Here is a 19,031-nt window from a genome sequence, read left to right on the forward strand (position 1 = left end):
AATGACAGCTCAATTTCAGGTTTCTTGTCTCATATTGCTACTGCTGCAACGCTTTATATCTACGAAGTGAAACATTTAAAATTTAGCGAATTTTATTTAAATTTAGCGATAAATGATTGTTTGTGTGCCTTTTTAAATGAATCCGGGATAAATTATCTAAGACATCGACGAATTGTTAATTTCCAATCCAAACCAAAAAATTGAAAATTATTACCTTTACATACATAGCATAAAATATCCAATCGTTTCGTTAATGTATTTAGTGGGGAAACGTTCGAGGAATGCGTAGTTTTACGCGGTGATATAATTCCCTGAAAAAATATCTCGATAAAGGAGCTCCGTTCGATTTACCTCCGTCACAGAAGTATTCTGAGGCAAAGTAATTTGAAAAATAATTTCTTTTCGACAAATAATATTTGATAGAGGAAGGAGATGGATTCTGATACACGTTTCTGAATATTTCACGGAATCAGAAGTTTCTCATTTGCGCGTCTACGGCTGATACACCGGAACTCTTACAGCGATGTTGAAAGATCAAAGGATCGTGCAAACGAAAAAAAACGCACAGTCCCCCTAGCTTTGCCAGTATCTTGGAGCTTTAAAAACTAAGTTTTGCTTCTGACTGTTCAGTATGAAAAATAACGCGCGCCTTTAAGACGCAGTCTTGATATCTTTTACGTCAACCGTCGTAGTTAACGGGAAAATAATCGGGTTATAGGAAAATACATAGCGGCGATTGTTAAGAGGATAAACTATGTATGATTTTGCAAAAGCAAGAATGTGGAGATGAGAAGACGTTAAAGTTTCTGTTGTTACAAGCTTTTATGAAGCTTTTATACAGCAAAACGATATTTGAAAGATATAACTAACATTAGAATACAAATATTTTTTCCTGTATGAGGTAACGTATGAATATTAATTTCAGTAATATTTTTTCTTTAATTACGGTATGTACATTGCTCATGAATGTACATAATAGTATTTCTAATATTTACAGAGGGAAGTACTGTAAAGAATTAAAAATAGTACAGTGTTATAATAATTTAAATGAACTTTATTAAGGCCAGTATTAAATTACAATTGTACATGAAATATGTATGAATACGTATGTTCTCTATACATATGTGTATATATAATTTGAATTTAAAGTACAAAAGGCATATACCAAAGAAGAATATTCTTCTTTCTAAAGTTATCTTTCAAGTTCATTACAACAGCGGAACAACTTTGTTGTCAGGAATGAAGGATTCGAAGAAGAAAACTCAATAACACAGAGGTTCTAATCAGCAACTAGAGTTTCTGAAATTAATCTCAAACGCGTCAGATACACCTCAGAAGTGTCTTTAACGAGCTTCTGATTAACGTTGAGACGAAGTGAGCGGTAGCAAGTAACGCATTCCTTGAATGGTTTACAGTATTTACACAATCATCTGGCTTATTTGAAAAGTTTACGCAATTTCCTGTCGCGTCACGTGGCCTGAAATATTCAGAAAACTTCTCGGAGAACAGGGTGGCTCCACCGACAAAGAAGCAAACTCGCGTTTGCTCGATACGTTTCTATATCCGTAGGGAACATGAAATGCATGCTCTCCAAACCGGTTGCTTTCGATCAGCTATCCGGATCAACTTTTGCTTTGAATTCTTTTATCTAGTGTCGATGTACTACGATCATTGCGTTGGTTTACTGTGACTACATGATCGTAAATAAGAGATTCGATTTGTTTATGAAATAGATTGTAATAGATTGTAATAAATAATAGATAAGAGATCTTAATTGACCATAGATTTTAACACGTGCGCTGTTAATCGGATTTTCATTAGGTGCTTATATTATAAACATTTCCATGAATTACCGTTGATCGAATTTCATGATTTACACTGAATTTTTCATAATTTACGTTCATTACATACATACATTACATGCATTTACTACATTACGTTCTTTTTCACCAATTACGTTCATAGCTTTTACGAATATTCTGTTGATAAAAATTTAATGTAAACGTCGTATCAATAAACATTCCACGTATAATACTCCGCATATAAAAACCAAGTATTTTCTTATACAAAATAATGAGTGTTTGTCACAAATTGCAACAAAGATAAAAGTCACAATCGAAGAATAATAAAACGCGGTGAAAATGGTTTCTTGTTAAGATTAAGGATTCACAAATCCAATAAGGAATTACATTTCGCGACAAAGAACATTGTCGTCGCATAACAGAAGGAATTAACGATTTCCAATACGATATTAACGAGATCGAGAGTAATAGGGATATACTGTTACGTACTATATAGCGCAGACAACGTGACAGCAAATACCTACTTGTTATCCTCGACGTTCTTCATCCCCTTTTCTCTTTTTTATTCATTTGCATTCGCTAGAAAAGCGAATGCAGGATAGAACGAAAAAAAGAAGATGAGATATACAAAGACTGCTAATCATCCTTGCAAACCATCCCGATCCTGGAAACTAGACATTAAGGAGAAAAGGTTTTAGCTACGGGATTAAAGGAATTTCGTTTATTGCATTGCCTCCACCTTGTCTCTTTGTCGCCCGATTATCGTTCACTCTACAGTAGGTGTAATAACGAAGAAAGAAGGAACGGAGAAAAAAGAATATCGTTGATAATTACACCGACTGGAAAAATGGCCTTCTTTTTTGCTTTTTCCGTTTTACGTGCTTTCTCCTGTCGACCCGTAGTTTTGATGCGGGAACGAATCTCTTTTTCGTGCTTTCTTGTACCAGTGAAAGAAAATTACCGAGGACATGGCCTCGTAGAGTAGGTTTTAAATCCCGCGTACACCCCCCTTGGATAAATGACCACGCAACTGAAGATTTACGCGAGCAGTTCTCATTATCTGGCCCGTTACCATAACGTGGTCATTATCGTTTGTTCGTAATTTTCTGGTCGCCACTCCACGCTTTTTCTACGAAAGATCTCCGTACCGATTAGGACGAACGAACGCGAGATTGTTCACCGAGTTTTTCATTTTTATTCTGTTGATCCTTGACAGAATTGTTAAGAGGAACACGCGAACGACGATGATCTAATCAAATCTCGAGATCTCTTTCGTTTACAATTCACTGAAATTTCTTTTCAAAATCATTACAGTTGGTAATTTGACCTTTCTTTCGGAAAATTCTTTCGTTTGAGACTTGGTTCTTCAGAAAATCGAGTTTGAAAATTTATCGAGAATATAACACGAATCTCTCAGAAGCTATATCGATCACCTCCACGTTTTGTCGAATCCTTAAAAATTATATTTATCTTGAACAAAAGTTCGATTCTCTTCCTTCAATTCATTTCTAGAATAACTAACTGCAATATTCTTCTTTTCTTTCATTTATTTTTAGAACAGCCTTTAGATCTGAAATTGAAACACTGTACACTCTGCGACTGTCCCTGTAAAATGCAATATGTCTTACCTCTTATTATCTTCCCAATGATATATACCCGTTTCGATTGTCCAGATGAAGTTGATCCCCAGGGATATCCCATTAGATGGATCAAGCCGCGTAATCTTAACAATCCGTTGAAAAATACAAGTTTCCTACAATGCACAGCTGCGCCTTGTTTGACATCTGTGCACTTTATTGTATCGCGTGCTATGTGTTTATACGAGCACAGATAGGAACGGAAATTATAGTGTAGCGCTTCAATCACGCCGCGTCAATAACAAAGGCGCGCCACAATTCTTCCAATTAGTTTCGCAAGTTACTTCGTGCCGCGCGAGTATCTTCAGAAACGGGAGATTCCATTCGCAAGACTAAATAGCAATGATTAAAGTATATCCGTTATAAACTGAATTGCGTTTATGGATGAAAGCGTCTATAGACGAATAATTGATAAAATAATAATTTGATTCTAAAATAATATTGTTCGAATACGATGAAATTATAATCTTCTCAATTTTTTTGAGAAAATAGCGGATAAAGTGATCGTGTGTATTTTATGTTCTATGCGATCGGTATCTGTAATGAAACGAACGCTTGTCGAATTTGTGTTACAATCTTCGTAAGACAGTGGATATATTTTTCTCGGTTTCACACTTCGTTATGACATTGCCTCGGTGCATGATTACATCGAGGAAAACTGCAACATTATGTCGATCAAGTATTTTTCTGCGGACGTTTTAAAAACGGTTGAGAGAAACAAGCAAGTCTGCTCACGTAAGTACATGCTGTTAATTATGAACATCTTTGTCCTCTTAACCTTCCTTTAAATTTCACATCGTTATCAATGTCACGTGTGTCTCAAGAGTATTTTTCTATCGAGTAGAACTATCAATAAAACGCTACATAATTTCATCCTCTCCTCCGTGAAACTTACTCTGTTTAATGTATCCGAGCCAAGCCCAAACGTTAGCTACAACTAAACTCAACCATCACCATGATGCCAGATCCAAGCATTCTCCACCAACCTAATTCTCCAGTAGCTACTCGTAAATTAAAATTAGACTGTTCAAAAACTAACGTAGGACCGCTCCATTTTCATTTCCACACTCCAAACAACGTATCAAGAAAAAGAGCCTCGAGAAACACGAAACATGCATATACATACAGATTCCTTAATGTATATAAAGAATCATGTGTGACGTTTCTAATCTTCGTAACACCCTGTTCGTCCCAGTTAACACCGGCAAGCTCGGCATTACCAAAATCCTCGCTTTCCCCTTGTTTTTTTTTTTTCAAACGAGCTGTCAGTCCCTTCCATTTAAACCGCTTAAGGAACACGCGCGGAGATAGGGACGCCGGAAGGACGTCGGTAGTGACCCATATGATCCTTCATCTACTTACGTAAATACGTAAGTGTACATGTGAGTGTTCCTCAGCGTCGACATCGTTCTTCCTAGAAATCTCCCGGAGACGGTTGTATCTCGTAATCACAAGCGGTATTCTGGCGTTCGTCGGTGCTCGTGCACACGTAACACGACGCACATGGACGCGTTTCGTGCGTGACCAAATACACGACGAGAGGTTTAGTTACATAAAGGGTGCGATCCCAAGAGGGAGGCAGCAGGTGTATATCGACTCACCCATATTAATATCTTGCTTCGAGCCTTCTGGGGTTCCGTCTTGGTTTCCCCGTATCGCTGTCACATTACGGGAATACGAGCTGCAACCTAGAAGCGAACGTAATGGCGAAACGCTCCTCCGCAAGTGTTATCGGCGAACGCTTCTTAGTCACGTCGAACTCGTACATGTGCTCGTGAATACTTGCTAAGTTTTGTCTCTGATGAATATCTTTCAATAATTTTACAATTATTTAGGAGACTATATCGTTCGATATATGGAGTGGCTTTATTAGCAGATGAAAAGATTATATTCTCCCGTAACACGATCATGTAATTTCTTTCCGATTGAAGTACTATTTTAACACAATGAACTTGATACCATTGTTTTCTGTAATATTATATTAATACCTTTTTTCATTGTCAAACGTACGCGTAATTAAAGTATTACTATTCGTCAAGAACAATGGTACAAAAAGCCTCTTTTATATTGTGATACTATGGAATCATGAAATTAACCGCTTTTATATTATATTACATAAATTATATTTTTTATATCCATTCTCTCAAAAAGAATGAAAATTCCTATTCGCAATAGGATCGATCATTCGTTATATGAATCACCAGTTATACAAATTTCTTCATCGTACAATGGATATCATCGGTATTATTTTCGAGATAATAACTCGCTTAACCTCGTTATTGACCGCGCTTTTCCTTTCAAAAATAATCGCAGGATTGATCATAAAAATTTACCGAGCTCGGGCAAACAGAAAATGTGGAAATAATTACGGAAGCGTTTCGCGCAAGAGTCGATGGAATCGCGTTATCAGCGAACGTCATTACGCGAACAACTGGCGTCGACGGTATCGACATTCATTGGTAATTAAGTATTAACAGCTTATCGGTGGAAAGTGACCTCACGTCGAGAGTTCAAGCTTCCCTTCGTGCATTATTCGCGCCGTCTCTCATTTATAATTAGAAAGTTGATTACTTGCGGTGGCTGCGTACATTCGGCATATATACCAGATACGATCCCTCTTCGAAAAAGAGCTCCAATTCTCCGATTTCTTTCTGGGGGAACGATTAGATTATTCACAGACGCAGACGTCTGTTCAGAGACGCTTATAGTTCGCTTCTGTTATTTAAATACAGTTATTTTTGGTAGGAAATAACGATTAAGATATATTTTTATACAATTAGCTCCCTACGATCCTTCCTTAAGTTTGTTTTCACATTGACGAAAGAAAAAGATTTGAAAATTTGGTCTTAAATTTTGGTGCATTATGTCTTTATAAAAATATCAGGAAAGATATGTTTCTGTATTTAGGAATTGATGAAATAATATCATGTGTAAAAACATAGAAAAAAGAACTAAGTAACGTACAAGAAAATTAGATCGTACTTTTTCAACCTTTAAAAAGTCGTGCTTGATACAATTAAGCGCAGATTACAAGAAGGATCAATTATCTAAATTTTCATTGATTCTTCCTTATTCCTGAGCACAACAGCGTGCTCTCACGAACTTGGAAACGAGGTTGAACGTTCGCGCGTGACATGCAGCTCCTCGAAAAATAGTCAAATTATGAAATATCTTGCGAACTCTGTTCCGCCATAGTACATCGACCGTATAGTATACTATTTTTATTTTTCGATGCAACCGCGTCGAACGCTTGGAGTATCCATTATTGGATGAATAACGTATTTTGTATCGTTAATATACAGTGGTCCATTAATTTTCGCCCGGGGTTACAATTACCTCTCGCTTGGAAAGCTTTCCGATTTTTAACGGAACGTTCTCGGTTTCCACTCGGTTCTCACCGACCAATGAAAATATGAAAATAGCGAAAATTTTTTGAGCATCAAAACATCGTCGAAGTCTGCACGATATTCGAATTCTCTATCAATGGCACCGGTGTATTTTGGGTTTTTAAATCGATGCTGGTTTGCTTTTTCCTGAAAGGAAAATGTTTCCATTGTTTGTGCGTTCTATGAATGAGCGTTGAACGTTGTTGAATTATTGGGCATGAATATGAAATGATTATTCGCGATTATTCAAAAGTTATAAAGTAAAACATTAGTTTTTTATAGATTTCCTCTGGCATTGAATACAAGATACAATTTTTTGATAATAGAATAGTAATTAAAAGTATTTAAATAATGTATTGGTACTAAAGATTGAGAGAAATTGCACCGCATATATTACACATACATATAACTCTTTCACGTGTTCCTCTTTTGACGAAAGATCTAAGAAAAAAATATTTTCTCATGTTTTATAAAATCCAGAATGTAATCTCACGCGAAAGTGCTATATAATGAAAAATTCTTTAAATTACTCGTTTTATTGTAGAAGAATCTTACATCTTACGATACAAGATATATGCAATTTCCATTTCTTCAATCGATATTCAAATTTGAAGAGCGAATATACCTCTTGAGAGTTGGAACTTATTATCCCTGAAGCATACTTCAGCTCCTCAAATTGAAATTTCTCCTCGGTGCAGCATATTTTGAACTAAAACGTAAATTTCAAAGTAAAAACAATGATCGATCATAATAAATGATGATACCATATTATCCAGCACCATTTTGAAATTTACACTGTAAAACGAAGCCACGCGATAATAAATCGAGTGTCCTTTTAACTTAAAAAAAAACTCTATTTCTAGCTTGCTTTATGCTTTCTACAGTTACTATCTTTTTCCATAATTAAACACAATTCTCCTTTTTTGCACAAAGTAGTAGCTCCTACATCATGTTCGTGTTTCACTTTAACCCACTAAAGATCAAAAAGTAATTTATCATTATGTTATAAACAGTTGAACTTTCTTTTAATTTCGTATAACTACTTCTACGTGAGACAAACAACAATAAAATATTAAACAAATTCATCTCCCTTTCATAGTCTCAATACTAAAATATAGAATTTGATAATGTATCTTGACTGAAGAAAAAGATAGCAAATAAATTGTCGTGTTAACGTAACGTTGGTCTTAATGGATTAATTAAAATTAGGTCGAAGAATGATACAAACAGAGAATGAACGAACGCGATGTGGTTCGAATGAGATAACATAATCACACCAGGGAAATATAAAAACTGGTGGTGTCTATGCGGTTTGCTTTCGACCGACCAACGATTTGTATTTCGACCGAAGCAGTTTAGCGAAAACTTTTCCTCCGCCGTTTCGTTATTACGCGCCCCGGTGGTGGCCCACTTTGAAACTGAATCTTCCCCCGGAGTTCTCACTCTAACTAGAATATAATGTACCGTATATAGACGACACCGCCCCTGGGAAGAACGAACTCCCTCGATGCTCTCTAGATCTCGACCTGCGTTCGTTTTCTCGCGAATCGATTCCGCCTCCTCGAAAGGCACTCGGTCCGTGAATAATTACCCGAAACTTCTTTCGCAGCCAACAGCTATCCAACCTCACGGAGCACGAGCCAGTTTCCTAGTTCGCGACTGTATGAAAATATCTCTCGTTCCTGATGGAACTTTCGCGTAATAAGGGACAAACATCCTCCGGCTTTTTCTTGCATCATCGCGGGACCGGAGATTCGATCGATAGCTCGACCAAGCGTGAAACCTGTGAAACTTCTGAAATTTTTATTCCAAGATACAACACGAATTGGCTCGTTTCAACCTCCTCTCTCGTTCTTTCTTCTACTATCTTCTTTGCTCTCTGTCCGATAATATGGTCGTGAATTTTGCACGAAACGAATCAAGTGCCGCGGATATTAAATAAAACGAAATGGCGGATGGTAATCGTTTCGAGAGCAGAGGTTAAAGGGAAAGAATTCATTCACGGTCTGAACGATTTAATTGACGGCAGCGATCGTCCGAGAGAGAAAGGAAAATCTTGATTCAGTGATCCGTTTAGCGAATTTTGTTCCTGTGAATCGTTGTTACAAAATCTTTATGTTTTACCGTGGTATCTCTTTAACGTTGAGTTTGAGGTTTTAAGAGTCTTAAAGTCGCCGCGATTTTTACTATTTTTGAATCTGCAATATTTTATAAGATGTAAATTCTCAGATTGATATCGATTTGTTAAAATGTACTAGGAGCAAAAAAAAAAAAGAATATAAATATCATATCAGATTCTGTATGTCTGTTGATATACAAAAATGATTGCTTGTTTTTTAATTATACTGTTTATAATTCAAATGAATATCCTTTTGTACAACCACTGCCTCGTATTTTCATTTAATTTCATCAAACAGAATTCACTCGTAACTACATTTACGTTACTCACTTATAGAAAATTTTTTCACCAATTTTAAAACCGTATTCTGTTATGGCATATAATAAATTAAATCGAATTAAAAGAGAGAATATTCCCCAGTAAACAGCACCAGCCCATTTTACTCTTGTGTTGCTGTATTCCATCCTGATGAATTAAAAAGATCGATTAGCATCTCGAATATCCATGAATTTATATGAACTATTTTATATAACAAAATTTAATTAATACTGTAGAATGCAAGTTCTAAAATTTTTGTTTGAAGACAAGGAATATATCTTATCACACGAGCTGAATAAAAATAAATTCTTTAATATTAAAACTATCAAAATGATCAGTTCTCAATGTTCCATAGAAATTTGATAGATTTATTACTGCGCACTTTGGGGATTCATACAATTTTTTTGAAAATATATGGACAAGAATTTTTTTATTTGCATTATGTATTTTTCCGTTGTATCTTTCACTTTGATTTGCTTTGTATAAATTGTATGCTACAGTCATCGATAGCTTTAGCGTTAATCACAATGCGAGTTCTAACGGTGTTGTTGGAGATATTAGAAAATTTATGTGTACAATTGGTGAATGTCAGAATCGATAGTGTTTATTCGATTGATTCGGTCGAGCATGACACGTTGCTACGTTGCTTGAAACTCCACGGACCGTGCAGGTGCATATGCAATGACAAATTTCTGCGGATGATTAAACGCAACGAGCTCTCGAACAACCTCTACTCGGAAAATTATGCATGGAATAAAATGCCGAAGTGGGTAATACGATCGCTTAACGTAATCGGGGGAATTTATCGTGAAAAAATCTACGAACGTAGTCAGCTCGATGCATTGACGAAAGTAGTTTCATTAACGCTGCATTTAATTATTGCGTGTCGTTACTTCGTGCGCTGTGGTGAATTTCATGGTATAATTTAATAATAAATGCATTATTCGTATATGTCTATTGATCGAAAATAAAAAAGGTAGAATTCTTTTTTACGCAGTTACAGAATATTATTTCAGAAGAAAGAAACTAATCAAAAATTAAGATAAAGAATACAAACTTGCGATGATATATTTACAAAAATATCTCAATACATTTTAATAATATTTCAGATACACCTAAAAATAATAAAACAATGAACTGTTTGCAATCAATTCTCAGACAACTTTCAGTTCTAAATATCAGCTTAGTTCCAAACAGAGTTTTAATTCGGCTGTCAATCGTTTCCTTTCAAGATAATCAAGAACTTAAATTTACCATTTTGTTTGGATCATAACAAATTTACGTGGATATCAATTAATTATTCAGTCATTCGAACAGCGCATGAATATTTCACGGAAAATATTCTCGGCGAGGAAGGAAAATAATCCTGATTTTGGTGCCAATTTATGGAAAGATGTCATCGAGTTACAGTTTACGATATGTGCTATTGACAAACAAATCTCGGTGTATAAGCGAATTAACACACAACAGGTTTCCGAGGAACGATTTAATTAACATATCGTATAATTATATCGTCGAAACTAGACAGTGCACGTAGTATGATTGTCCGAAGCGAACGTGGAATTTGTATCGTCCGAACGTATCTATGACAGAGGCGACCGATAGGATTTATAATGGCCTGGCAAACCGGCGATCACCTCGTAATTTATTGGCTGCCGCTTCGACGATTACTCGCGAAATAGCGGATATTAAGCGAGGAGAGTCTCGTCGATGAGAGGAAGCTTTTTGCATGTGAAAAGATCCGTTAATCGACGCTCGAGTATACGTATGAATCGGTTCCTAGGAACCGTGGATCGTTTAAAATCGTGTTCAGGATGGAAATGTTGCAAACACTACTCACACTCGAAAAATTCAACATACATATGTATGGGTGTATATGCAGACACGAAAATAAAATACGGTGAAAATACGAAATAACTTTTTTCCGACTTAAAAATGCTACGAAGCGAACGGACCGTTGAATAAAAAAAACTAGGGAAAAAATCGCGAACCTCGTTGGCAATGGCGAAGATTGGTTTAGCGGACGGAATAACGATTTTCGAATTCAGCGTGGATGTATTAACCGCAAAGCGTCGAATACTCTGGAGTTCGGGGCTCGCCGTAGCGATTTTCCGAGATTGGAAATTCAATTTAAACGTTACTGTAAATAAAATCCTAGCCCTCCTCCTGTTTCTCTCTGGCTTGCGTCGAAACAGACGCGTTGTCTCATTCCTGACGAGCTGATAATTCTGCCGGGATGCGGTTTGTGCGAGAAAAGTTTTACTCTTGAGATAAAATTTCATTGGCAATCGTAGCCCGAACTTTCGATTTATTTAAACTAACGGCTGCCTTATACTTGGTTACCCGACAAATTTAAATCTTGACGATTTTAGGATAACATCGAACTTTGCGTGCCATGAAAGAGAATCAATAATAGCCGCGTTCCTGTATGATTCATCGACTAGATATTGACTTTTATAAGAGAATACATTAGTTAGCTTAAATTTTTAACGTCATCGTAAAAAGATCAAATTTTTAGTAAAATCGTGCGATCTTCTGAAAGAAAAATGCGTTTATAAACAGTACTACGTAAATACCCATTGCCAAAAACCATAAGATGAGATCACAATCTTACTGAATATGGGCACACATGATCGATGAAGTTTTTATGAAAACTCTACGGCGGAAGAGGCAGCATGGCCAGGGATGATTTTGATTGATAAACCTAGTCTGAATTTGAAATTTCAGCCGGTGAAGAGAAAGACAGGATTCGTTATCTGACATTTTTCCCGGCCATGCAAAGCACCGCGAGAGGGCTGGACTTGCATGCACGCGTGCCTACGTAAAGGACGTATGTCCACGTCAAACTCCTTCCGAGTGTGCACGTTCTGGAACAAGGCACGTAGTACTTCCTTTCCGGATGGTGTTTCCAAAGGACACACCACTACCAGTTCGCCTCAAAATTCAGCCTTTCTCTATATTCTATATAGAGGAAGTTCCACAATTATAGATCAAGTAGAGGATGGTGATCGTCAGTAGGAACAATTACGATTTAATATGCATTGTTTCATTTTGCTTTATCTTTTAAGCTTTAAAGGATTAAAATTTCGATAGCTGTTAGCGATATAGATACATACGGATTATTTGCAAGAGACAAATGGAATATTGTCAGAGATATTTTCTAAGATTTTAAACTTAGATATCAACGTTTTTATTCAAGATCATATTCTCCAAAATTTTTACATTTTAGACTCTCGATGCCTCTCCAATTTACTTGGAGAAATATACTTGGAAATATGCTTTAACAGCATATATTTTGATTGTTATAAAGTATTTGTCAGAATATTTTTCCCTCTGTAGCATCTACCTTTGCCCTTTTCCCGGTATTGTCGATATTTACTTCGACAGAACTTGAGGTCCCAGCGTGAGATGATTAACGCTGTACATGCGCGGCAGGCTATATAAACTGCTTACTTTTGCCTTATGCATATCTAATGTCCTGGTTTGCCGGATATTTACAAGTCAAATGCGAACGATCGATGCACGTTACAACGATCAGGTGAAACCAGTACGGCGCACAGACGCTAAGAGAAGAGGAAGAAAAAGCTCGCAGTGTGAGTCTTGAGACTGTAAAAGAGACATTAGCAAAGGAGTAGGAGCATAAGAATAGAAAGAAGAAAAAAGAAGACGAAGAAACAGATAGGGGCGGACGATGGAAAGAAGGAATAGAAAAGGAAACGTGAAGAACGATGTAACGAGCAATGAAGCTTGGAACCGTATTTATTTTGTCTTGTAACGCTGGTTCACCGCAAAAGCCGGCACGAAAGAATCGTGCCCCTAGTCCTCCGACGATAAAGTCCATGAGAGGATAGGACGAGGTGAAGTACGCGAACCATGAGTTTTCCGTAGCGGGCGGAGACTTCGAAAAGTTCTCCAGCACGAAGGCATGGGGTTGCACGCGCACGACCCTTGCATGTGGAAAGTTCTTGCGATCCACAAGGGCTCTGCACTCCCTGAAGGATCTCGATTCTCGGCTGAAATAAATACTCGAGAGGGAATCCTCTCTGGCCTTCCAGCATAGTTCTATGCTTTTCTGCATGCTCGAGGTTAATCAATTTAATGAACCTTACTACCGTTTGAAAGATACGACGTGTGTCTCCTTTATGTTGTATTCAGAACAGTATATGAGAATAGGGACGTTGTTTCGAGTAATCTAGTCGTTTTATTCGTTGATGGTTATCACTGAAGTTTTGTCGAAGGTTGTACCGTTGGAAGCAATATTTTCTAAACGATTTTCACTTTAGAATAATTTTAAAAGGCTTCTTAGTTTCTTTTTTAAATAACTTGCTTGTAATGTTCATTCCAAGGAAGGTACAAAATTTTCTATCAAGATGCTGAACGCTTTGAATATCATTCAAAGCGTTCCTTGTTATATAGCGTGTGCTTTTATCTTTATTCTACCGTTGTAGTTAAATATTTATAGACTTTGTATTACATGGAATTTAAAATTTGCTATTATTTATAGGACACCCTGTATATCTATAAACACCGAGGGGCGATATTTTTGTTATTATTGTGAGTGATAAACGGTATCAAACAAGGATTGTTTTTTCGCTGTCAATGTAGAAAATCTCGTCGTTTCGTATCGGATGACGATCGTTTGCATCGAGCGTTAATTCCCGTTGATAACGCCATTTTTTCAATTCTGACCCGATTATCACGTAACACTGTTCGCACTGTCAATTAAGGGAGCATTTTACGATGTTTTTATATTTGAAACTGGCTGACAGCTTACCGAGCGCAGTAAATAACACGATTCGAAGATTGAGCGAATCCTCGCTGTACTATCGAACGAGCGGCATTGATCGAAAATTTTACCGCAGTTGAAACGCGTAAAAAGCGTATGGAAAATAATGCTGCCAATTTTATTAGTGAAACCTTACTATATTAACATTTTCTGTTGTTTGTTATTAATTGGTATCGAGTGCTATTGATGATTAATTACAGAGACGTAATGTTTAATTTTGCTTTATTATCAAATTTTTATATTTCAACCTTGCTCCCATTTTGGTAAACAAGAGGGAATTGTAATATTTGTGATATCAAACATGAAATTAGAAAGATATAGTTGGGTAGAAAATGATCGCAAGGACGTAGCAAAGATAGGGTGTGTTCTAAGCCACCAACGATATTAATATTATACAACATAACACAAGTTAACTATGCTACTCTTGCGTAATAATAAGTTTGATAGGGAAACAAGTCAAATTGCACGTAAAATGTTGAAACGATAAAACTCCAACACACCCTATGTACATACGTACTTGTTCCGATTGGACACGGAATTTCAGTGCAAAACGATCGGAACGAAAGTCAACCGGCTGACACGGCGTGTCACCCAATTACACGATCGGGTTATAAATATTTGATCATGGAAACCGCTACACGTAGGTTGCGTGGCGGCTACTTGATAAACGTAGTTTGTCGAGCGTGTACAGGCCACGTCACGGCCGCGGAATAGAAGCGAACGATAACCGAATTGGTGTAACCGACGTAAACGCACTCGCTTATGTCGAGACCCGCGTTGGGAATTGACGTTGTTACAACATGTTCGAGAGTGTTCCCAAAGTAAATCGATTCATCTCGGTACACGGGATCACATTTTTCCTATTTTCTTTGCTTTTCATCGTCACATACGCCAGAGGAAAAATATGACTCGGCCTTGTGTTCGTGCGCGCCTTCCTTCTATTCTGCCCTTTCCACCCTGGATTTTTGGAATAAATTCAAATAGTAAGAACGCCTAGCGACATCCTCGTTGTCGTCGGTGCTCAGTCTACGTTTTCACGACCCTTTTCTCCGGCCTCCATACCCGTCGGGAGGCACAAAATGAATTGTACCCGGTGGTACCCGCCGGTAGAAAGAGTAATTTGATGCACAACCTCGAACTCCCGGATGATAATAAAAGGGGTAAAGTGTGCTCGGCGTCGTATTGTATTAATTTAAGTTCAGCTATCCGGCGCGGCGTCTACGGTCGAATGTGTACCAAAACGATATTAAGTTAGATTGCTAACAATGTACGTTAAGTTGGCCCACCGCAAGTTTCTAGTTTCGAGATTAACAAAATGAAGTAAGATATATAGAAAAGAAAAAAACGGACCGAGTATTACTGGATAAGAGGGTAAAAAAAATAAAATATGAAAAAGAATGGAAGGCTGGATGGAAGAAAAAGACGATAAAAAAGGGGGTGAAAGAGCACAACTAACGGAGATGGCAACCGATGCTGACGGCTCGGAAGCATCGCAGAGAACCGCACTCGTAGACTTCCCCTGATAACAGGGAAAGTTGAGTTTCCTCCTGTTGATCGCGCTACTCGGCTTTCCAACTACACAACGTCCGAGAAGAGGAAGGTTTTGCGTAAACCTTCCAGTTAAAAATGCTTTTAATTAAAAATCCCGCTGCTAACACCCTACAGATCCGTCGACTGGATTACGACCTATGCAAAAAGTACCAATTGACGATGGTGTGCAGAGCATTGCGCTGTCTGAACTTTATAGTTTGAATCTACGTGGATGCTGTATATAAAAGACCTCGCTAGAATCCCAAGTGTTTCACTTGCTTTTAATAGTGAAAAAAATGTTACAATGATCCTAAAATTTAATAAGCAAGAATGTATAAATCGATGCGATTGGAATATGCAGAAATTTTTATGTACATGTAGATTTTGGTTCATGTATTCATACAAATTAATGCATATAAGAAAAAAAGAAAAAAGGTCATGAATATCAATAATAATTAAATTAAATTATTATTATTATTATTACTATTATTATTATTATTATTATATTCTCCACTTTACTGACAATGGATAGCAAATTACCATTCTGAACGATAAAATACGAGACAATGAGACTTTAATATAAACCTCTTAGTGAAACGACCAAGTTGCTAACACAAACGGGCGATTACGTCCCCAAATTATATATCCAACCCCTTTCTACCCTTCGGAACGAGTAACGCGCCCGTAACCAGTACACACTTGAACATGTTCTAATCTAGCCCGTCATGTTTCTCTTGTTAACAGAAATCCTCGGGATGGAGCTAAGAACGGCGAAACTGTTACTTTACTCGACGCTGGTGGTCGTGGTGTGTTGGAGCCAGGAATATTGGACGGGGCTGTGTTCGTCGTCGTGCAAGTGCAGATGGATCTCCGGCAGGAAGACCGCCGAATGCATCAAGCAGAATCTCACGCAGATACCCAGCAGTTTGTCGCCAGAGATTCAGAACTTCGATTTGACCGGGAATCGTATCATGCACCTGATGCACGACTCGTTCAGTCGGGTGCATCTAGTCAATCTTCAAAAGCTGGTGCTGCGAAAATGCGAGATCGAGTCGATCCATACGGACGCGTTCAATGGCCTGAAGATCGTGATTGAGATCGATTTATCAGGAAATAACATTAAAACCTTGTATCCCGGTACGTTCAGGGAGACGCAACGATTGAGGGTACTGTTGTTAAACGAGAACAAGCTGAAGGTGTTGGAAAACGGTTTGTTCCACGATCTCGCATATCTACAAAAGGTGATGCTGTCTAACAACGAGTTAGAGCGAGTGGAGGAGGAAACCTTTCGTAATCTTCCGGAATTGCGATTGTTGACCTTGGATGGGAATAATCTGAGCGTATTGAGGGTGCAGAGCTTCGAGACGTTGCCAAAGCTTGGGAGCCTAGAGCTGCATAACAATCCATGGAATTGCAATTGCCGTCTGAAGAAATTTCGCGATTGGACGATAGAACGAAAGCTGTATACGAAACCCACTACATGCCAGCAACCAGCTACCCTTGCAGGGAAGATGTGGGACGAAGTCAGCAGTGACGAATTCGCTTGCCGACCTGAAATCTTCACGATAGGACCATCAGTGAAGGTCGAGGTTGGCAAAGGCAACGTCACCTTTTGGTGCAAGGCTTCTGGGATCCCACGACCGCAGGTATGATATCGTGTATATACGTCGTTTGCATTTTTATTCGTTGCATAGCATGGGGAGAAACTCTGTTAAACGACGAGGATAAAATAGGACGGAATGCACACCATGAAGTATTGTAAAGCAAGACGCAATTAAGTCCGAGAAATGTTGACTGCGGTAATCTACAGTAGCTTACAAGCTATTTAGTATACAATCTGGCTCGATGCGGAGGTTAGATCCGTTGGAAAGATTGCGCTGGTTAAGCCCGCATTCAGGCAACTTAGCCTGAAAGCTTCTAAACGATCTCCGACTCAACATTGTTTTCGGATCTCACCGTGGAAGAGATCTTTTTCTTAACGTGATCTCGTGTTTTGTAATTTTAATCGTAATCACTTGGATAAGATACAAGCTAAGAACATGCGTTCTTTTGTAGAGAATGTCTTAGTAATTGTTAGTACTTTCGGTATTTTCGAAGGGTTTATAAAATAGATCTGTTGAAAGAAGTCTTTTGTGATAAAACAAATGAATACTTTGTATTAAAATGTTATAAACTACTAAACGAAAATGGTATCTTTTAAAAAGGTCCATTGTCTCGCCATATCGATTTATTTCCTCGACGTATTATACTCCACAACAATTTGCACAAGGTCCGCGTGAGCCACTGACTCAAAACTGTGTGGCGAAATTTCTATGATTTAACGAAAATGTCCTTGCGGAGAATAACACATGGGCAAGTATGAAAAGGAGAAGGAGAAAAAGTTTGTGAAGAGAAAACTGCGTCTTTTGAAATCACGTCCTACCAAAAAAAGAACGCAGTTGGGCGAGCCTTTGCATACGTTAGCGAAGCCCTTTAAATTTTTCGTAGCACGAAAACTGAAAATTAAGGACATCCTTAGAATTGTTTCGTTTGTACGTACACTTTATTGCCATCTGAGTAAATTACAATCCTCTGATGTAGTTTCTGACAAAGATAACAAAGATACAACAATTTTAGATTATCGAGGCACAATTACCATAAATTCGAAAATTAATAAAATGTTTCAATCGTTTTACTTTTGTATTTCAGTTGGCCTGGGTACATCGGTCGAGAATCTTGAACAATCATACGAGACGACACAACGGAGAGAAAAACTACATCCTGAAATCGAGCCACGAATGGCTGAACCTCACGATACCGGACGTTATTTCTTCGGACAAGGGTGATTACGTCTGTCTGGCGAAAAGTCCGGGCGGAAATACAGAGAAGAACGTGACCCTGATTATCGCTGGTGACGCCATGGGCGGCAAGGACAATATAATTAGTCTGCCTCTCGCGCTCGGTTTGGGCGTGACCGCGTTGCTACTTCTGGTGGTGACCGTGTCCTTTTGCGTGTGTTATTGTCGTCGCCGACGAACGAGGCACGACGAGAAGAGCTTAGAGGCCGCCTCGATGGAGCACCACGGCCTCGGTGAACAGGAGAAGTCCCTCATCACGACTATAAATCCCGTGGTGAAGCCACCCAGACGATACGAAGCGCCTTCGGTGACGTCGCACGGCACCGAGATGACAGAGCTGAACCGTACATTGCTCGACAACGACTCAGTCTTCGGTCAGTACACTGCTTACATTACTAAACAGTGCGTGGCCAGGTGCTAGCTACTAACCATTTGTTAGCTTCCGAGCGGCGATTACGTCGAGACGTTCGCGAAACGCTCGACGATCAACCAGGCTCGATGGTCGTCTACTGCTGCTCGCGTGCATCGTACACGAACACGAAACGAGGAAATCGAACGAGTAATGGGTTTCCGACTGTGAACTTTCCGAGGATTGATGTTACGTAAATATTTCTTT

The 19,031-nt window shown here is 38.2% G+C and overlaps 1 protein-coding gene across 4 annotated transcripts in view; it reads left to right on the top strand.

Moving 5' to 3' along the window:
- Positions 1-19,031, top strand: part of LOC117243146 (amphoterin-induced protein 1) — a 291,568-nt gene that overhangs the window by 258,700 nt on the left and 13,837 nt on the right. For all 4 annotated transcript variants that reach the window (XM_033510390.1, XM_033510398.1, XM_033510407.1 and 1 more), the window contains 2 exons: positions 16,323-17,224; positions 18,267-18,789. In XM_033510390.1, the coding sequence (XP_033366281.1) occupies positions 16,323-17,224; positions 18,267-18,789 (1,425 nt within the window). The remainder of the gene's footprint in view (positions 1-16,322; positions 17,225-18,266; positions 18,790-19,031) is intronic.

Source organism: Bombus vosnesenskii, unplaced genomic scaffold (genome assembly GCF_011952255.1).
Source record: "Bombus vosnesenskii isolate JDL3184/JDL3185 unplaced genomic scaffold, Bvos_JDL3184-5_v1.1 scf7180000013262, whole genome shotgun sequence".
NCBI lineage: Eukaryota > Metazoa > Arthropoda > Insecta > Hymenoptera > Apidae > Bombus > Bombus vosnesenskii.